The sequence below is a fragment of the Neolamprologus multifasciatus genome, chromosome 3, assembly GCF_963576455.1.
Source record: "Neolamprologus multifasciatus chromosome 3, fNeoMul1.2, whole genome shotgun sequence".
Classification (NCBI taxonomy): Eukaryota; Metazoa; Chordata; class Actinopteri; order Cichliformes; family Cichlidae; genus Neolamprologus; species Neolamprologus multifasciatus.
In genome coordinates, this window is record NC_140441.1 from 24063721 (window position 1) to 24085384 (window position 21664).

The 21664-nt window shown below is 42.9% G+C and overlaps 2 protein-coding genes across 2 annotated transcripts in view; one reads left to right on the forward strand and one right to left on the reverse strand.

Annotated features, from left to right (window-relative positions):
* The window catches only part of nelfa (negative elongation factor complex member A), a 15411-nt gene extending 9706 nt beyond the window's left edge, over positions 1 to 5705 (forward strand). Inside the window, exons 2-11 of the mRNA XM_085153874.1 lie at positions 1717 to 1888; positions 2533 to 2694; positions 2879 to 2968; positions 3043 to 3170; positions 3293 to 3362; positions 3455 to 3543; positions 3639 to 3747; positions 3839 to 4167; positions 4256 to 4355; positions 5040 to 5705. Coding sequence (XP_085010000.1) covers positions 1717 to 1888; positions 2533 to 2694; positions 2879 to 2968; positions 3043 to 3170; positions 3293 to 3362; positions 3455 to 3543; positions 3639 to 3747; positions 3839 to 4167; positions 4256 to 4355; positions 5040 to 5224 — 1434 coding nt within the window. The 3' untranslated portion in view covers positions 5225 to 5705. The remainder of the gene's footprint in view (positions 1 to 1716; positions 1889 to 2532; positions 2695 to 2878; positions 2969 to 3042; positions 3171 to 3292; positions 3363 to 3454; positions 3544 to 3638; positions 3748 to 3838; positions 4168 to 4255; positions 4356 to 5039) is intronic.
* Positions 5706 to 7539: 1834 nt separating this feature from the next.
* faah2b (fatty acid amide hydrolase 2b) lies at positions 7540 to 21229 on the reverse strand. The gene is made up of 11 exons (XM_085153879.1): positions 20944 to 21229; positions 18414 to 18496; positions 17083 to 17219; positions 16499 to 16708; positions 15809 to 15928; positions 15104 to 15239; positions 11761 to 11878; positions 11543 to 11662; positions 8902 to 9013; positions 8569 to 8757; positions 7540 to 7884 (listed from the first exon to the last, which is right to left on the reverse strand). Exons 1-11 carry the CDS (start codon positions 21130 to 21132, stop codon positions 7709 to 7711), a joined length of 1590 nt encoding a protein of 529 aa, XP_085010005.1. The 5' UTR covers positions 21133 to 21229; the 3' UTR covers positions 7540 to 7708.
* Positions 21230 to 21664: the final 435 nt, after the last annotated feature.

A 21664-nucleotide genomic window follows, 5' to 3' on the forward strand; every position in this document is an offset into this window, starting at 1 on the left:
CTGGTGGGTAACAGACGTCTCCGAAAATGTCGGAGCGCTTTTGAAAATATGTGGTGTCTTGATAAACTGAGCAGATTTTTGAGGTTTACACAGCTACATTCTCGCCTGAAAATATGTTAAACGTTTATTTTGTGACCCAGAAAGAGTAATAAGAGAAATATTAAAACTAACTAGCTGCCGCCATTGTTGGAAACTGATCTGGGCTGCGCTATGAATTCTGGGACGCAGCTTCTTCTTCTTCGGGGTTTAACGGCAGCTGGCATCCTTGCTGTCACTACCCGATCCGTACCGGAAACCTGATTGGTACTCCGCATGCGCAGATCTTACGTCACTTCCTCTCTTTGCCAACATTGCGACATTCAATATATTTGAATGACACGGTTAGCGCCCAGTTAGCTCTTAGCATTTCTCAACAGCTCTGCCTCCTTTTCGACTACCGGGACATTTAAACAATGGATAATCCGTATCCGCAACAAATTTTTGCTTTTCTCCTCAACAGAGAGCGTTCCCCGATTGAACAACAGCGCCGTAAAATAAGAAGAATGGTGCCTAATGACAGAGTTAATAATACAGACTTTATAATATGTCACATGAAGATTCAGCAGCCAGATGAAGTGTTTACTGGCAATTGACAGTGATAGCGGACATCATCATCACTATTCCAACAATCCTCTCCACACAGACAAGCTTAAACACACTCGATTATCACTAAATCAAATTTAACACACGTTTGTAATGACGCTAATTCAGTTTACAATAGGGTTCATTCGCTCAGTCAGCAGGTGGCGGTATCCTCGTACACTGGGGAGTACACTGCCATTAAACGAACAGAAGAAGAAGAAAACCCCTGCACATGCGCGGTACGGATCGGGTACACCCGATTTGTACGGTCTGACTTTGCACATGCGCAGTAAGAATCGGGAGTCCTGATCCGTAACTATCTTTTTATTTTTTTGTTTTTGTCTACATTATATTAAATGTTTCATTATCGGAAACATTTTAAGAGATACTTATTATTCTTAACATCTTAACAGATACTCTGACCTGTAACTATCGTAAAACGCTTCAACCGGAAGTAGACACCTTTCGCGCATGCGGGGTACCGATCGGGTTTCCGGTACGGATCGGGTAGTGACACTTGCACATGCAGTGCTGCCATCTTCTGTTTCAGTCCGTTATTACACTCTTAAATCCTACTACTTATTCCTGCGTCTTTTGGGATCTTACAAAGCTTCAAACGATGCGTCGACTATTAAATTAGTCGGCGACGATTTTGATAGTCGACGTAATCGTGACTAGTCAACTAATCGTGGCAGCCCTAGTGTGTATTACAAAGCTGAAATGCTGACATTAAAGGTCTTATGAATGCAACTTCAATAAATGTAACAACAAATTTGGATTGTTTAGCGTACAGCAGTAAGTGACATAGGCTATTAAGACGGTTGTTTGGAAACATTACTGCACGTTTAATAGTTTGGTTTGTGGTCTGTACCTTTTTTAAAGGAAAAGTTAAAGTGATTACACACACTCATATTCAAGCTGTCCGGGAGGATATGATGCAATTTGTTTCTTCATGTAAGCAACCGGTGTTTTCTGAACCATGAGTGCAGACCAAAAATAGATTCACAGACTCAGTTGTGTGCTGTTAACCTGTGGAACCAATGCTAAAGTAACTACAGTGACTGTAGGTTTCACTAACACCACCTTTCTTGCCAGATGAAGGAGGCCCTGTCGGAGATAATCCAGCTGGCTACGGTGGACTCAGAGCCCTGGGTGCTGATGGTTGCAGACATCCTCAAGTCCTTCCCAGAGACCGGCTCTCTGAATCTGGACTTGGAGGAGCAGAATCCAAATGTGCAGGATATTCTCGGAGAGCTCAGGGAGAAAGGTAGTTTTATATTAATTTGCATCATTTCCGGGTGAGCGCTGATGTCTTAAACATTTAAATAAATGCAAATGCATAGCTACAGTGTCTTTGCTTTAACTATATTCAGATCACTTGCGGAGCCATTCTGAGCCATGAAAACTACCCAGGTGGTTTCTGGTGTAGACGGATCTCATGTAGTACAGTGGTTTCCCCTCATGTTGTTTTATCTGTAAACTGGAAGGCAAGATGACCACAAGCCAGACTCAAAAGGTTTAAAGTGGAAGCACTTCTGGCGTTTTTTCCTGTCGCTGTATTTAGATTAGTGTTGATTGCAGAAACATAACTCCACACTTAAGCTTTTATTTAAATTGTCATGTTTTGATATTTTACTTAAATATTTACTTGTATTTCATTTAGATTTAGTTCCTTAATTTTATACTAACTTTAAGTTTTTACTACTTGAGCTCTATTTAACTTATGCAAGCTGTCTTATATGTTGAATTAATTTTTTTTCAGCAGTAACAAAGGGATAAAGTATCTGTTAATGAAAAACACTCATCAGCTCAGCGAGCAGAGTCGTGTTTTATAATGCTGACCAGCCACAGACAGAGGAGCACAGTGGTCAGTGCTGTAGTTAACGTCCCCACCTTTCTCTTCCTCCTCAGTGAGCGAGTGCGAGGCGTCGGCCATGCTTCCTCTGGAGTGCCAGTACCTGAATAAAAGTGCATTGACTACTCTGGTGGGACCCCTCACACCTCCCGTCAAACATTTCCAGCTGAAGAGGAAGCCCAAGAGTGCAACCCTGAGAGCAGAGCTGCTGCAGAAATGTAAGTTCATTTAATAATGGCCAATACACACAACGTCCCACAGCTATGGGGGTAGAGACCGTGGGGTGGGGTAAAAGATGTGCATTTGTGTTCATTTTATTGTGCCTGACAGATTGTCAGTGTCTGGTGTTCTTCAAGAATTGATTGTCCAACTTAACACATTTTAAATCCATTTGTTTTATAGCTACAGAGACAGCCCAGCAGCTGAAGAAGACAGCCGGAGTGCCTTTTCATGCCAAAGGGAGAGGATTGGTCAAAAAGATTGACACCACAAGTAAGTATAAAAAAAAAAAAGTCATACTAAAAAAAGATTTAAATTATTTCACTGCATCCACGTTTGCATTACAGCTCCTCTCAAGGGGATTCCCAAAGCCCCATTCCGCAGCCCCACCACCCCCAGTATGTTCAGCCCTCCCAGTAACCGCACACCTATTGCTCCCGCACGGACGCCCCTGCGTAAGGAGCGGGGGGTCAAGGTAAATCGTACCCAGTGTATTGTTTTTCTTACAGCTTTCGTTCTTTCATCTTTGTTCTTCGCTTTCATTGAGCTCCTGCAGGATTGGAGTGACAGGGTTTTTTTTTTTCTCCTATTGTTTAGCTGTTAGATATTTCAGAGCTGGATATGGTTGGAGCTGGAAGAGAAGCTAAAAGGAGGCGAAAGACTTTGGGTAAGTAAATTTACAGCCTTAGTTAGATTTTCTTGAGCAATAAGGTGTGACACTGTGTCGGTGCTTAACCTGTGCTTCTTTTTATGATATAGAAACCGAGGCTGGAGAGAAAGCAGCCAAAGAAGAAGCTGTGGTGGAAAACACCACACCCGACTACGCTGCTGGCCTCGTCTCCGCACAGGTATTTAACCCAACATATATCTACTGTTCTCTGTCACACCAGCCCCCGTTTGCCTCTCTGCCATCGTAGGTTCACTCCTTTGTGTCGTTTCTCAGAAACTGGGGTCGCTGAACGAGAATCCTCTGCCATCAACCAGCTACCTACCAGCCACACCCAGCATGGTTCCCTCCTCGTCTTACATTCCCAGCTCCGAGGCACAGCCAGGTTAGCCGCCTACTTCCCAGGGCTCAGTGCTTTAAAAACAAATAAAGTTAAATTCTCTGCTCATGCGTTTCCTTCATGTCCTCCTCCAAAGCCAATGCTGGTGGTTCGGGACGGGACACGCTGCAGGCGGCCCGTCAGCCAGAGGAGTCGGCGACAGCGACCACAGGTGCCAACGCCACCTTACCGGGCCAGTACAAGCAGAGGCCGCCTATGTACAATGCGGGAACCACAGCAAACCCTGCAACTCCCACATCCCCCAGCACACCGGTATCCACCCCCGCCAGCAATGGACCACCAGCAGCTGCGACAGCCAGCCAGCCAGAGACCCCCACTCAGCCTCCCAGCACACCTCAGACCCCCACCCCGACAGCAGCCCCTACGCCACCACAGCCACAGCCCAAAAAGAACCTCTCACTTACGGTAAATAAACACCATTTCAAGACTTTCAAAGTCAGAGGATATTAAAACGTCAGCTAAATTATCTGTCCCCACTGTTTCCGACCGTCAGAGAGACCAGATGTACGCCGCCCAGGAGATGTTCAAGACCGCCAACAAAGTCACGAGGCCGGAGAAGGCCCTCATCCTGGGCTTCATGGCTGGATCCAGAGGTATGAGAGTTTTTAGCTGCTTGATGCAAATATAAAAAAACATCTTTTTCATAAATGCATATTACTTCCTCACAGAGCCTGTATCTAAAAGTACAGATTATTTATCTAGTTTATCATTTTACCAGTTGTATTTCCTGTCAGACCCGTTTTCATTCACTTCACCCTTTTTTTCTTTTCTTTTTTTCGCAAATTAGCTTTAACACATTGTGACTTTGGTCACTAGCAGATTGCTGCAGATGCATGTTTGGATGGAAGATGCAAACTTGTCTGCAAACTCTCAAATTGCAGTAAAACTTGGAGATTGTGCACCTTTTAAATAAAAGTTAAACTTGTTTGTAGCAATGAGGCACATCTTCTACTATGAATGTGTTTGAACAGTCTCAATTTCCAGTTTGCGTTGAATTCACCCAGCACCTGCCAGCAACATTTTTCCCAACGAATGAAGGTCAATAAGGTCACTGACTGGTCTCAGGGCCTGTGTAAATCTGAATTCCCTGTAGTCATTCAGAGTTTCCCCACATTTGCTGCAGGATTTTACAGAATATGTTTCAGTTTAAATGCAGTTTTAACTACAGTAGATGTCCCTCATAATTTCTCAGCATTTATGCACATCTGACAGGGCAAAAACTAACCAGCCTACCACCCTAACTCCACCCTTCCCTACCCCCCACCCATTCCCTGCAGAGAACCCATGCCCGGAGCAGGGGGACATCATCCAGATCAAGCTGAGCGAGCACACAGAGGTTTTGCCCAAAGCCGACGGCACTGGCAGCACCACCATGCTGGTAGACACAGTCTTCGAAATGAACTACTCCACAGGACAGTGGACCCGCCTCAAGAAATACAAACCCATCACCAACACCTCCTGAGGCGATGCGCTCGCTCAGGAATCCCCACTTCAGACGCGTTTACGCACAGTTACAAAGTATTTGCATACACATTTGGGCCAAATCGAGCACGGGGAGGGTGAAAGATTGTCAAGGAGAGAAAGGTTCTCCCTTTTGCTGCACCTCCAAAATGTGGGACTCTTTGAAGACTTTTTTTTGGGGGGTTGTTTCCCTTACCCTTTTATTGTTTTTATGTCACTTCCGATTTCTGAATGATGCTGTTGACAGAAGAGAGATACGAGTTATTCTCACGGCAGGCACCTTTGAACATTTGTACTGAGGTACAAGCATGTCACGTGTTTAGAAAGACGACGAGCCGTCTGTATTTTTCTGTGCAAATGTGACGTTTGCAGCTTATTCTTCTACATTTCAGAACCAAACCATGTTTTGTGATGAAACAGAAATTAACGAAGACGGTCATTGTAAAGATGAGATGAAATAAAGAAAAAGAACTAGTTCTTAATGCTGTCCACTTCTGTTTTGGAGCCTTCTGGTAGATGTTTAATAATTTTTCATCCTTTTTTTCCAAAAGAAGGGAAGAAAATAAAGTGACAGACTCCAGCAGGTGTATCTCTTTCTTACTCACTTTGACCAGTGGGGGTTTATTTTGTGTTTAACTTATCTTACACCTTTAAACACATGCTTATTAAGATATCTCCAATGAGACAGTGTGTGTCTCCAGTGTGGTTTTGTTTCAACATTTAGTCTGCGTACTTCCTGTGTCTGACTTCCTGCCCTGCTCATGAGTACCTTGATGTGGCTTCAGTCAAAAATAGAATTAATTTACCAACACAGGGCAGAGATCTGCATTTGAAACAAGTATAGTTGTCTTTGTGTGTGGCATGAGCATTTCTCAAAGTCTTAGCACAGCATGAATTAGGCAGCATGTGTCCTTCCACCTCAAAACTCAGATCATAACCTGGACCTAAAAACACCTGCCAACCAGTCCAAGCTTAAAAGTGATGCTGGAGAAAGCCTGAGAGAGGAACTGACCACGACTTTAAACTGCTTCAGAATAGTGTGAATGTGCTTTTTTTTTTAAAAAATATGTGAGCACAGGTCACCACCTCGGGATCAATATCCCATAAGTGATCTAATACACAAGAGCAAAATGTTTCTGTAAATCTTGTTGCAGTGAAATGAAAATATAAAATCTGTTCACTTTCATTGTTTTTAATTAACCAACTTAATTCTTTACTGATTGTGATTCATGTCTTGAACTTAACAGAGATACTGTATTAAAAGGCCAATTGCTGTCCTGTGCCTGAGCCTGATTCGGCTTCAGGTTTATTCATGTTAAAAGTGGGTTTTCCTCCCTGTTGCCAAGTTCTTAAACAGCTGTTAGCCAGTGTGTGTGTTGCACCCTTGCTAATAAATCCTAAGTAACGGACTAAATGACGAGAATTTCACTCAGAAAAATTGAAATCCTGTTTTATGGGATTGTCTATGTTAGTCATGTTGTTTAGCTAATTGCTGATCATTGTGCTCTGAATACAGTTATCTGGGTGGATGAGCTATTTTTTAAAAAAAATTCAGCTCAAGTGTTGCCCATTGGTCCTCACGCATTTGGCCTTCTGGCCTGTGGGTGCGCATAACAATCACCTTGAATTCTTCATTGGAAGAAGTCAAACAGGGTTTTTAAAAGAAAAACAGCTGTAATATGAAACAATACTTTTTTATTAATTAAAATGAGTTGCAACATAAAGCATGCGCCTCAGTCACTGCACTGATCTGCAACATTCATGTCATCATTAAATTAAGGCTGTTTTCCTCTACCGATGTCAGATAAGTATTCCTTCATAATCTCTATTCCACTGGTGCCTGCCATTCTGTTCTGGCTTATTGGACCATCTAATGTCATCTCTATAAAGCACTTTGGTTAACACTTTATTTCCAGTGTTTAATGCATGATCATATCTAGCCCGTACCTGATTGTCAGCTCTGTCCGTTTGCCTCTGTAGTTGCGGCACAAATCATTATTTAATGTATTCAGGAGACTTCTGCTCAGGTTCACGCTGAGTGTTTGCAGAGGTCCAATCACTTAGAGCAACAGTAACAACCTGGGTGGCTGCAAGTGTGAACATAAACAATCAAAAGTGACCTTTTGAAAGTCAAAACAGTAACAATGAGTCTGCACGTACATGAGTGAAGCAGGTGGAAAAACAAGGGAAGTCTAACAGTGCAAGGCTTGTCTACACAAACACCCTGTCCTATGTAATACAGTGAATGCTCAGAGAGAGCTGATAGCCTTTCAGTTTGTTAAAGCTCAGGTTCATGGCAGTCTGTGAAAAGAGTAGATGACAAAATCATGACTGAATTCTTATTAGTGCAAAATCTGTCCTACTACAACATTCAAAGCAACGACTCTAGCTCTCTCTGTACTACATCAGGCAGTACCGCTACCTCAGCCAAACCAGACCTGCTCTGCAGGCTTGGTGATGACTGCTACTGTGTGAGCGTGTGCTTTTAGTTTGCTCCGGGGTCCTTCCAGCCTCCGAACGTCTTCTCCAGGTGGAGGGCCACACCGAGGGTCAGGTGGTCCTGCAGCTTCCCTGCAACGACCTGCACGCCCAGAGGCAGACCCTCCTCACCCACACCCAGAGGACACTGAGTCACTGGCAGCCCCAGCATGTTAATTATACCTGTTTATGGAGAAAAGAAAAAAGAAAAAAAAAAGCAAATGTCTTAATACGTGGAATAAGTCTTTTTAACAGCCATAATCCAGAAATAGCAACTTCGAAAATGACTGTCAGACATAAATCACAGAGTGTCCAGGATGTAAAAAGGTTTTGAAGGCTCCCAACTGAGCTTTAAAGATTATTTTGCAAAGTGATGTGACTGAAAAGCACAAAGGATAACCTGCACACAGACTGCAAAAGTCCAGGTGCAAAAAACAAAACAAAACTGACCACCAAAGAGCTTTGTGTATTCCTCACTAGTACTGGTTTGGATCCTCTTGTGCCTTCAGACCTGCTTTAATTCTTCATGGCACAGATTCAACAAGATGCTTGAAACATGACAGCGTCACACAGCTGCTGCACATCCATGATGCGAGTCTCCCGTTCCAAAAAAAAACCAAACAAAAAAACCAAAAAAACAACAAACAGCAAAGTTGCTCTACTGGTGAGTAGAGGCCATGTGAGTACAGGGAACTCACTGTTATGGTGAAAAAACAAGTTCGGACCTTTCTTTGTAAATGATTGTGTGGGAAAGTCCCAGCAGATCAGCGGTTTCTGGATTTTAATGGCTGTGATATTAATTGCGACGCTGCTGTGCAGATGTTGGCTGTTAAAATAAGATCAGGTGAGAAGTGATACGCCACTGACCGGTGTATGAGAAGTCAAAGGGTCTTAGGAGCGGGTGGTGGTGTTTGGGGGCCACTTTGGGGTGAGAGGGGTAAAGGAAAACACCGTCAGCACCCAACAGCTCATCCACCTCCTTCTGCAGCTTCTCCTTCATCTGGATGATGGAGGACGGTGTTTTGGACACGCGAGTCATCTCGATCAGGCCCACACCTGAAGATGTCGGTTCACAGAAACTTTAAATGCTATTTATTCATTTATTACTTAATCATTTTTATATATAACAGTGTTTTGTTTTGTTTTTTTAAATTGAGAGCTACTATTGAACACTTTGGAAGTCTGTATTGCAGCCTTTACCGATAGCAGCGAGGGTGTGGTCTGATCTTCCTATCATCCACTTCAGCAGCTCCCACAGAGGCCAAGCTGGTCGTCCTGGTTCTCCCATCAACTCAGCAAACATCTGAGGAGGCTGGGAGAAAAAAAATTCAGTTCTTTTAAAGGTCATAGAAAGGACACAGACTGTATTATTTCTCCATGTTCTTTATTGCTTCCTTTCAACCATGGTTGCTATTTTCTGCTGACAGACTGTCCAAGTTGTCATCATTATCGTGTCAGTAACCTGCGCCTGTGTGGCATCACTACACCAGGCTCAGGTTTAAAGTTAGTAATGATTTATTAATCATTGAGAACCTGAAAACAGCAGAAGCCCACAGGCCACAAAAATGTTCCCGTCATGAAACCACTTCAGTCAAATATCACAAAAATGGATGTCAGGGGTAGAGAGTAGAGTAGAGTGGCTGCGTCACTAATCTTTTTTGAGTGCCAGCTCTAAAATCTTTTTGGGCTCCCTGCACTGCAGTGATGCCACGCTACTGCCCACTTTGTAAACACGAGTACACTGGTCCCTCGTTTTTGCGGGACTTACGTTCTAAAAATAATCCACGATAGGTGAAATCCGCGAAGTAGCCAACTTTATTTTTTACAATTATTATAAATGTTTTAAGTCTGTAAAACCCCTCACTACACACTTTATACACTTTTCTCAGACAGGCATGAACATTTTCACAGTTTTCTCTCTTGTTTAAACACTCTTAAAGTTCAAACCTTCGTAGAAAAATAAGTCCAGTATTATAGAATGAAACCAAAGGCACCTGCGGTTGCCTTTGACGGTGTAAAACGTTTTGTCGACATTCGTTCCGTTTGTTGGGGAGAAAACTTACAAACATACAGTGCAGCACTTCAGAGTCACGCTGCTAGAGATCAAAGATTTATGTAAATTTGACAAGCTGAACGCATTCTGTACTGGACAGGAGACACGGCACGAGATTGACTGACAATGGTCAACAGCCAATCAGGACACAGAACAATGCGCAGTAAAAAAAATAAAAATCAGCGAAACAGCGAGGCTGCAAAAGGTGAACCGTGTTATAGCGAGGGACCACTGTACAACCCAACAGGTGGGTGTGAAATGATTCACGGGTCAAGGAAAGAAGAAAAATAGTACAGCCACATAACTTTTGGGTTTTAGTTGCGAAGTTTACCTCACTGGTTCTTATCTGATTCAAAATACAGACAAGATACAAATCTGATCTGAGAAAAAGTGTAGAAACTTATTTTTTGGAAAAATGCAGAAACAACAAAGACTGGAAACCAGTGTTTCAATACTTAACTCCTATACTGGGCATTTTGATTTAGCTCTCTTTAACTTGGTACATTTAGATGCCTGAATGATATTGATTTGGTTTAAAGAATACCTAGTTTACCCATATTTTTGTTCTTGGACTCTACCAGAACCCTTTTATGCTACAGTACTTGGAGACCAGAGCAAAACAAAAATTACTGCAACCATATCCACTGAAGTTGCAGTGTTGCCTTTGAAAGTGTTGCTTCAAAGACGGGGACCGGGTCTGTGATCACTCATCAGCTGGTGTCTTCAATTCAATCTGTGTAGCAATATGTCAACTAACTGTGATAAATCAGAAGGAATTGCAAATCTGTTCCTCTCTAAATATACTTCACATTAACTAGTTAAGAGTCCAGAACCTCAGATCTGAAACAAGTACCTCCATTGATATTTGACGTAGGACGGTGATTTAACTTCAATACAGCAACCTTGCTTTTATATAAGAATAAAACTAGAATACAACCAATTAACAACCAACTGAGTTGAGTCTCATATTACAAAGAGACAGATTAAAGATGATGCTCAACCTCTGGATGATCAGATGATCGCTGCAACTACATACAATCAATCACTGAATGCTCTTATACTATGCCTGAGAAGACCACATAAGGACATCCCCTTACATCACACAGAGCCAATAGTAGGAAAATAAGAAACTCCATGGCCATGTTCAGTATGAGCATCCAGCACTGTGACAGTACAAGACATAAAATAAGGAAAAGCATAGTAGGTTCACTTTAAGTCAAACTGGTGTTCTGCATTAAAGTAGAAAGTATCAGTAAACTGATTGTGACTAACTCACAGCCTGGTAACAGAAACGTTCCAGATCAGCTGAAGAGAAATGCGTGGATGTAACTATGTGGGCACATAAATCTTTTCCCAAGCACATAACTCTGAGTTAGTAACAAAAAGTTATCACATTGTAAAGCTTTACATTTTAATGAGGAGACCTGGTTTAATGCGAGGCGTCTGCAGGAAATCTAGATGCGGGTATTGTCCTCTGAAGTGGCAGAAACATTAGTGTGTGTGTGTGTGTGTGTGTGTGTGTGTGTGTGTGTGTGTGTGTGTGTGTGTGTGTGTGTGTGTGTGTGTGTCGTGCACAGGCAGCTAAACAGATTAGGGGACCATTTCTGGGCAGCAGACTACAATAGGTGCTGTGACTAAGACTCAGCCTGCTTTCTCTCTTAGCGAGACGTGCCTTATTAGCTGGAAAGTCCTGGCAACAGCAAGAAACCAATGCCTGTTTCTCTCCCTTGTCTTCATCATTCACCCGCTGACTCTTTGTCTGCTGTAAAGTTTATGTTCTGGACCTACTTTGCCCTCCTTGTCAGGAAGGACCATGTAGGCGTCCCAGATCTGGAAGCTGTAGCGGAGCTCAGGGAAATGCACTTCTTGGACTTTCACTCCGAGGTCCGCCTCCAGGCGCTCGGCTACCTGTGGAAGACCACACGAGGATTTAAAGTGTAAAACAATTCCTCCTAAGTGTGTAGGAGTTCTGCAACAGACAAAAAAACCCCCAAAAAACAATGCACCTTCCTCTGAATGTCTACGAGCTCTTTGCTGACGGGGGTTGTGAGAGGAGAGCCGCTGTCATGAGGGATGGTGAAGAACCGCAGCTTCTTTAGGTCGACCTTTGTGTTTAAGGACAACCTGTGAGCACAAGTGGAAACAATCAAGAGCACTGCTGAACTACTGCAGCTAACAAACACAGTTGGGGTTTGGTTGTGTTGAGTCAGGATTTTTTGTGACAGAAATCTATACAATTCCTTGTAATTTTGGACCATTTGATAAACAAATGTGTCCATTATGCTGATGTAAATGAAACCTCGAGATCAAGTGCTGACGTTATTACAGCCCTGGTAAAACCTTGTTCGCAGGCTACCCAAAATACCTCTCTGTATTTAAATGCCTGTATTATGTCTCTGTGAAGGTTCTCAGTCATCCAGGTCATCATAGTCTAAGGAACTTGGAAAGAAAAGCGTCTGGACTTCTTTAAGTTGCTTGTAGACGTTTCACCTCTCATCCAAGAAGCTTCTTCAGTTCTAAGGTCAAATGGTGGAGAGTCCCAGATTTAAAACCAGTGGGAGTGTCCCCCCAAAGAGGGACAAAAGGACCCCCTGTTTCGGGTGAGCTCACTGTGAAACCTGGCCCCACCTTATCATGCGAATTCCTGAGGTCAGATGGCCCAGGATGTGAGTGGGCGTTAAGGCGTCTGGGGAGGGAACTCAAAACTGGATTATAGATGGCAGACAGTTGGTGTCGTAAACCACCGCCTCTGTTCAAAGTGTTCACAGTGCACATAGATGGCTTCTTTCACTCCTCTTTCAAACCATCTGTCCTCTCTGTCCAAAATGTGAACATTGGCATCCTCGAAAGAGTGTCCTTTATCCTTAAGATGCAGATGGACAGCTGAGTCTTGTCCTGTGGAGGTGGCTCTTCTGTGTTGTGCCATACGCTTGTGAAGTGGCTGTTTGGTCTCTCCAATGTAGAGGTCTGGGCATTCCTCGCTGCACTGTACGGCATACACCACATTGTTAAGTCTGTGTTTTGGAGTTTTGTCTTTCAGGTGAACCAGTTTTTGTCTGAGCGTGTTGCTGGGTCTGAAATGCACCGGGATGTCGTGCTTGGAGAAAACTGAGTTTTTCTGATACACCAGCTACATAGGGGATGACAATGTTGTTGCGTCTGTCCTTCTTATCCTCCCTCGCTGGTGTCTGATCTTCTTTTCTGTGCCTCTTTGCTGACTTTAAGAATGCCCATTTAGGATAGCTGCACGTTTTAAGTGCTTCCTTTACATGTGTGTGTTCCTTCTTTTTCCCTTCAGGCTTAGAGGGAACATGTTCTGCCCGGTGGTGTAGGGTCCTAATTACTCCAAGTTTGTGTTCCAGAGGGTGATGGGAGTCAAACAGGAGGTACTGGTCCGTGTGTGGGGGCTTCCGGTAAACTTCGATGTTGAGGTTGCCATTCTCTTCAATGTGCACAGCGCAGTCCAGGAAAGGCAAACAGTCGTCCTTTGTGTCTTCCCTGGTGAACTTGATGTTTTTATCCACAGCGTTGATGTGCGCAGTGAAGGATTCCACTTCTTGTGTCTTGATTTTGACCCAGGTGTCGTCTACATATCTGTACCAGTGGCTGGGTACTCTTCCTTTGAAAGAGCCAAGAGCCTTCCTTTCCACTTCCTCCATGTAAAGGTTGGCTACAATAGGTGACACGGGGGAGCCCATGGCACAGCCATGTTTTTGTCTGCAATAGCCTTCGTTGTATTTGAAATATGTAGTGGTGAGGCAGAGGTCTAACAGTGTGCAAATCTGATCGGGTATGAAGTTGGTCCTGTCCTCCAAGGAGTTGTCTTCTTGTAGTCGTTTTCTGACAGTCTCCACTGCCTCCGTGGTGGGTATGCACGTGAAGAGAGAGACTACATCAAAGGACACCATGGTTTCATCTGGATCCAGGGTAAGTTTCTGGACCTTGTCGGTGAAGTCGGTGGAGTTCTTGATGTGGTGTGGGGTGTTCCCCACGAGAGGAGCAAGGATGGTAGCAAGGTGTTTTGCAATGTTATAAGTGGCTGAGTTTATGCTACTGACTATGGGTCTGAGTGGGACAGCTTCCTTGTGGATTTTAGGAAGTCCGTAAATGCAGGGTATGGCATCCCCTGGGTAAAGGCGGTGATAAGTAAGGCGGTCAATGATTTTGTCCTTTTCAAGGTCTTGAAGGCAAGCTATAACTTTCTTTTTGTAGCTGCTGGTGGGGTCTCGCTTTAAGGCTTCGTAGGTATTGTTGTCACTGAGGAGAGTAGTGATCTTTGTGTGGTAATCTGTGGTGTTTAGGACCATGGTGCATTTTCCCTTATCAGCTGGTAAAATAGTGATGTTGTGGTCTTTGCTCAGGGAAGCGACGGCCTTCTTTTCCTGTATTGTGAGGTTGGACGGAGGGACTTTGGCACTGGAGAGGGTGGCTGAGACTTTCATCCTGATTTGCTCTGCTTCTGTTTGTGATAATTTATTAATCCGTATGGCAGTTTCTGTGGCTGTGATGAGGTCCACTATGGGCATATGTTGCGGAGAAATGGCAAAATTGAGTCCTTCGGCTAATACTCTTTTCAGGTTCAGTGAGATTCCGGTCTGAAAAGTTCTTTACCCATTTCTCCTGACTGTCCTGAGGTGTTTTTCTTCTCTGAGTTGTGTAGGTTCAGAATGAGGAGTGTGTGTTTTAGTAAGCAAGGTGTGAAATTTCCTGCGTTGTCTTTCTTTACTTTAGAGTGTTGGGCCCGCTGAGCCTTGTCCACAAACTTGTAAACCTCTCCTAAGATTGGAGAGGGTAGAAGGGACTCGCCGCCATTTGACCTTAGAACTGAAGAAGCTTCTTGGATGAGAGGTGAAACGTCTTCAAGCAAAATCCTCTTATGTGCAAGCAATCTTCAGTCAAATAAAATGTAAGAAGTTTAGGAGAGTATAAAATGTTACTGCGTGTGGATCGTTATCACGTCCATGAAGCACTAAAAACAAAAAAGCACTGAGATAGCGGGATACATTTTATTGTGCAGATTAGGGATATGAAACATCTGCCATCAATTTATCAATGTGGGCGTGTCCGATTCACACACACACACACACACACACACACACACACACACACACACACACACACACACACACACACACACACACACACACACACACACCTTTAGAAGGCCTGCAGCCTCTTCTAAGTAAGCCCCAGTTCTTACCTTGGCACCATAAGAACTGAATTTGTGCATGAACACAGACTGCACACTGTGTCACTTATACATGTAGATAAATTAATACAAATAAATAAAAGAATTAACACATCAGCCCCGAATTACACTCAGATGAAGCAACAGCAGCAGGGCCTTACATGTTAACTCTGGGTCCGGCCATGATCTTGAGCATAGGCAGAAGGTCTTCAGCGTAGCGACACATGGGACCAGAGCTGAGGTACTCCTCCTGCCTGCCAGAGGAAGGAGGGTACTGGTTCTCACAGGACACGACACCTAAAGGAAAAGTATTTTTTTTTTGCTATTAGTCAACCTTACAAACAATCTCTAAGCAAAACGCTGTCATACACAAAGATTTCAATCTGATTTGGTGCAGTGGGTAGCAGCTGCTCCTTCAAAGTTTCTGTCCACCTGATAAATGTAAAACCCAAGCCTTTGTTTCAGTCACAGCTTGTTTGCTTGGTTTGTGAAGAGGGCCCAGATAACAACTAGTGTAGAAAGCTTTAATGCACATTTTAACAGCGCTGAACAGAAATCTCCTGAGACAAACCTGCCTGTTTAGCTCCTAAATGCTCCACTGTGTCCTCAGCTGGGCTTTAACTGTCACTGTGCTATGCGAGCAGTTAGCTGTAAAGTTGTGGGCAAAGCTAAAAAGAAGTAGAGGGGAGCTGCAGGACCTCTGGAGGTTCATGTCTATGAGTGATCCCTGTCACTTTTTTTTCCTCATTAACTGCTACTAACCCCCCCCCCCCCCCCAAAAACAAACAAACAAACAAACAAAAAACAAACAGAGCTACAACATTAGCTTATGTGGGGTTATCAGATTCACAGCCAGTGTCTTTTACCTGGAGTAGTTTTATGACCAAATATTCCATTGAAGAAACAGGGCATACGAATGCTGCCGCCGATGTCTGAGCCCACACCGATGATTGAACCTGCCGCTCCCAGTATGCTGCCCTCTCCCCCTGAGCCCAGAGGAACAGGCGATAAACGGTGAGAGAGCAGAGATAAGTCAGTGGAAGTGGACTTTATCTGGACCATTATTGTCAATAAAAGTCCTCACAGAGTCAAAGTACGTTTACCTGCAGATACGAACATTTTTGTTTTTGAGAAAAATGGCAACATAAAATATATTTGTTCATTAAATGTATGAAATAAGCAGTGTTACTATTATAAAAATAAAGCAACTCGACTAACGATGGTTTGGTTGGAGATTTTATGGTTAAAATTGCCTTAAAAAAAAGCAGCTCACAGAGGTTTAGTGTAGTGTTCACACACAAAGACACAGAAAGAGACATCACAAGGTTTTTAGATTTTGTACAGCTCTGCACACAAGACATCACTGAACATTTTCCACATAAAATAGCATTCAAACAGACCTGAAAGCAGGGAAAGGTAAAAATAAATAAATGAGAGCACCACAGCCAGAGCCTCAGTAATATGATTAAAACCAGGACGACTCCTGGGAACAAAAACAGAAGCCAGCAAAAAATAAAAATAAAAAATTCAACTTTGTCTCAACACCGGCTGCTAACCTGAGCTTCCTCCCGGTATCCTCTCCAGGTCATACGGGTTGTTGGTGATGCCATAGATGTGGTTGTGTGATTCATACCACATGCAGAGCTCGCTTGTGTTGGTGACACCCAGCGGGATGGCACCCGCTCTCTTCAGCAGGGCCACAGGTGGAGCGTCGACTGTGGCCACGATCCCTCGCCTGGAGACCAGGCCTGTAGTGAAGGGCATGCCTGCAGCAGGGAGACAAGTCACATGTGCAGAGTGGATTTGCAGTGACTAAATAAAACTAAAGACTAACAGCTCTGCTTTTCCCTCAGCATCATTTTTATCTGATGGAAAACGTTTCTGACTTCTAGTTTTCTCCTTCAGTGAACAGTAAGTCAAAAACCAGAATTGAAGTTTGAAAACTAACTACCACAGTAAAACCTAAGAGGATTTACAGCGCTTAAATGCATACCGTACATACAGTCCAAAGTGCGTGTGTGGACTGAGACATGTTAACAGCATCAAATACTGATTAAAACTGAGGTCACCTGATGCAGGTAACCACAGTAAAGTGTCAGGTTTCACGCGGCTGACGGGAGATTAAATTTCTGGAAGTTACCCTGGAGGGCATAAGACTCTTTCACAGAAAGTGGGACTCCTAATAAAGGCAGCCGGTCCTCCAGCACTTCCTCTCCTCCAGTCTCCTCCTCAATCAGCTTATCGACCTGAGCTGCCTCCTGGAGGGCAGCAGCAAACCTGGACAGACAGAAATGCAGTTTACTGACAAATTTAGAGGGAAAAGATTTTGACCTGATGCTAGTACAGTATGAAAAAGATTCACCAAGCTGATTATAGTGTTCATCATGCAGGGAACATGTGCCTTGCCATGATTTTTGACCATATTTGCAGGGTAGGCTGTCGTTTTATAAGCTATTGATAGCAGGTGCATCCATTAACTATATGGGTGCATTGTAGAAACTTGCCAATTAGTTAATTAGTAAATCTCCTAACCAGGAGCATAAACTTCTTGAATGGTCCGTTAGCACAATTAGCCATTTAGAAATCCTCATTATTTACGAGATAATTGCATTAAAAATACACAAAGACAATCACCACAGTCGGGAGTAGCGCCTGACAAACGCAAGATTTTTAAGACCATTATTTTGTATATTCTGATGTGTTGGCTGTTTATTTTCTTTAGGACATGTAAAACAAACTTGTTATTACTCATTATGCTCTACCCAACTCTCCTCAGATCAGCTGATTATTGTTTCGGTCTTCCAAAAGCGCATGTTGCTAAAAGGGACGTTACAGAATGCCCCTGGTGGAAAAAAAAAAAAACATGCATCCTCAGCACTCGTCACATGGATGAAGGGCGTTTCTCCTGTCTTTGTTTAATTTTCCTTTATCATCTTATGTGACAACTGATCCAGATAGACGGACAAATAGCTAATATCAGACGATCATGTTGGCCCATTGACAAATATTGACTCAAGAGGCTCAGTTCAAAGGCTCAAAATAAAATTGTAAAATGTCAAATTACAGCAGTGCAAACTGTGCATTGTATTGTCACTACAATTACATGTTTTCATTTGCTGAGAAAACTTCAGCACTTAAATCTTTTTTATATTTTCCTCACACTACCTTTGCACATTTACCCACAGCAAACGTGATGTGACACAACAGGTACACATCAGGCACTGCCAAGGGTAAACACCATGTTTTTATCCCAGTAGTCTGATGGCATTCTTCAAGGCTGATATATTGATACATCTTCATTTTTGTTTCATTTCTGAGTTGAAGAAAAAAAAAAAAAAGCCTCACATCATCATACCCTGTGCTGGGCCAGGAAAATGTTTATTTCTGTCTTCCTGTCAATAAAATAATCAATGACTGGAGCTCAAGAGCACACTATCAGACATCAGGGAAATAGAGATGATCGTTTCTTGCCTGTCTTTCACAACAGCATTCACAAAAGGGTTAACTTCCTGGATCCTGTCAATGTAAGCCTGCACCACCTCCACGCTGGACACCTGCAGGGACATAACATTTAGACCACGTAAGGACATGTTATGGTTCATTACAGAAAGAATGTCACAGAACAGGAAAACAAGTCAAACTGAGGGTGAAACTTGAATATGATTTATCCTAAAGAAATTTTTTTTTAAAGGAAATAAGGTTTTGACTTCTGTGTCTTTAGGGTGGATTATAAAAGCTGCTTCAGCTTCTCTACAGCAGCTGTACATCTGCAAGCCCACAGTTCCTCCTTTCAAGTTGTTTCTGCTACGTCTGCTGTCACTGATGCCTGCTGCTCTCCCAGAATCACAGACGCTATTAAAAAAATTTTTTAAAAAAAGGAGGAAAGCTACAGTAATGTGTCATTGAAGTCTGTAGCTGAGCACTTAACATCAACATGTTTTTTATGAGTGAGCAGTGGATGTGCCAGTGACACTCCACACTTATTGGCTAACAATTTTGATTGACAAGCTGTTAGCATTACCAGGGTAATCCTTTCCTACTCTTACAATAACCATAAACTAAAAAATGGATTTTATGTTTTATTTGTTTTACTGAAACTAGTAACTGAGACCAAAGGAAATTATCAGGAAATAAGGTGTTTACAGAAGTGACCTCTGTAAACATTGTCAGGCCAGAAGTCTTCTGTAATCAGAAGAATCGCCCTCTGCTGGTCATTAGGAAGAATGCAGGTTTAAGGCATTAGCTTCATTTTTCCTGGCCAAAAGTTACATCCATCTTTTATACAGGTTATGTCCAAAACAGGGCTGTACCACCAAACATCAAGCTTTCTGTTTGATATAGTTATCCAGAGTGAATTAGATTACAATAAGATACTGTAATCTAAAAACAAAGGGGCTCTGTACAGGAAAGGTCATTCAGTAACAGCCTGTTTTTTCCCCACCCCTCAGTAGACTTGGTGATTTCAGTGTCAGCTTTTATGCTACTGTGCAGTCGAGCAGCTGATGCAAATACACTCAATGAGCTCATCAGGGATGATGATTCAGTCCTGGATACAGACTGAGGCATCATCCACTTAGTACTGTGGATGATGCCTCTCATCCCCTGCACACCACACTGGAGTCATACTAAAAGTATATATGTGCACGAAAGATGCGCGTTTCTCAAGGTGTGACCAATGAAACTCTGTCACTGTAAAGAGGTTTAAAGACACGTTTAATTCCTGATATCTTAATATTAGACAAAGAAGTGCAAATAACCATACATCTCAGTTTTTCTACATTATAAAGAAATGGTGCTGTAGTAAGCAGTCTTTGGGCTCAAATTATAAGAGATTACTTTAAAATTAAAGACAAGGTTCTAGTAGGTCATTGCCCAGACCATCCTATAATTATAACACTGAAGATTTTTTTTATTTATTTATTCACAACAATTATGTGAAAAAACATATTTTGTTAAATGTTTTTATATTACTTAATAACAAAGTAGTTAAGTTATTAAGTTATTAATAACTTAACTACTTTGGTATAGCATGAATGTCACAGAAGCTGTAATCTGTTAAAAATACTAAAAAGACAAAATGCATGCCCCCCCCCCCATTCCAGAGCCATGCAGTGCATGGCTGGATTGGAGTCTTTGCCTGGCCAATTCTGGCCCCAGACCCTTATGTTTGACACCCCTGCTCTAAAGTGGATACAAGTTTAAAATTAAAAAGGAACAGTCTTATTTGGGGTTTTTTGTTTTTGTTTTTAATAAATCATTGAAAACTCTCTCTCCTCTCAGGGCCTGCAGCTCACAGCAGCTTCACGGCCCAAACGGGTGTCCCCCGCCCACACCTTGGGAACCCCTGCTTCCTGCACTATTGTATTTTTCTTTTTTCTTTTTTTAATGTTATCACTGAGCAGTCTTTCCTAAAGATGTTACTTTCTTTTATCTCATCCCATCTCGGCATGTCTGTCCAATAGCTGTTAAAACATTTGTGAGTAACTCATTAATCAGCATTTACCGCTCCAGCGCCACATGAAAGCAGCACCTGCACATGCGCCATGTGTGCATTCCAATAAAACCTGGCAACAAGTACAAGATTTGTTCACCTCCAAGTTCCACACATCTGTCTGGAGCAAAGCACAGCCCGACAAAAGGCTGCTCCCATTCTGGCTGTACAGGTAGCACAGGTGTGTTGTTATTCCACAGGTGTTACGGTCTTACTGTGGGCGTGGAGACTTGGGAGCAGAAAGCAAGCGTTGGGAAACCGTCCCTGAGGAGCGGACCAAGGTGCTTCAGCTCCAGTGATTGTAAATAGAAATAAAAATGGAAATAGAAGCTAAAGAGGGGATATAAGAAGCGGAAACTGACAACGCATGACCTCCAGATTTAACAACGGCTTATGTGCGTCTAAATCAAACTGACATGAAGATGGTTAAATCTACTGCGCTTGGACCAAGTGTTAAACAAACACACACCCCTCTCCTCCTCCAGCCGGGAGGTCTGACCGGGTACACACCTCTTTTCGCCGGATCTTCTTGGCGAGCTGCGTCGCCGACATGAGCAGCAGCGGGTTTCTGACGGGCGGGAGCTTCTTCCCGGACAGAGCAGGTCTCCGAGGGGAGAAGAAGCGAAAAACGATGACGAGGACCCCTGTGACCGCCTTCAACAGCCATACCTGAACTCTTTCCAGCCGACTCAGAGCCATGTTTCAAGCGCGTGAGAGGACGGAAGGTCAACGGCTGGTCGACCGCAGTCAGAACACTTCCTAGCTTACAGCAGCCGATCCTTTTATATACACCCGCGAGACAAGTTAGTGACAGTTAGGTCGCCACCGGAAATGAAGCGGTTGCTTTCAAAACAAATCATGACCTCGTTTTAAGGGCCAAAATACTCCAGTACTAAAGTCAGTTTTTGGAATTTACTCAGATTTCCATCTTATGCTGCTTAATACAGTATTCCACTACTTTCCAAACAGTAAAGAGAAAATGCATAATATTTCCTTCTGCTTCATTTAGTGCTTAGTAGTTACTTTCCTGGTTTATCAAATAAGTAGTTTATGTACCTCAAGTACGACTATTCAGTGGAGAGTTTTATTAGTCATTCACACTTATTTGGTGATACTTTTTTGTAAACAAAACACTCATTTTTAATATATTGTTATAAAACAATATTACAAGTGTTTTCATTTTTTAAAATTCTGCACAATGCATGTTGTTATTGACTTTTCATCACTTGTA

Coding starts and splice junctions, on each gene's coding strand:
- faah2b (XM_085153879.1), bottom strand. CDS start 21,132: ATGGCTCTGAGTCGGCTGGAAAGAGTTCAGGTATGGCTGTTGAAGGCG. Junction 17,220..18,413: donor AATGCTGTTGTGAAAGACAG/GCAAGAAACGAT, acceptor CTGTCTGTCCAG/GTTTGCTGCTGCCCTCCAGG. Junction 11,879..15,103: donor GCCGGACCCAGAGTTAACAT/GTAAGGCCCTGC, acceptor TTGTGCTCACAG/GTTGTCCTTAAACACAAAGG.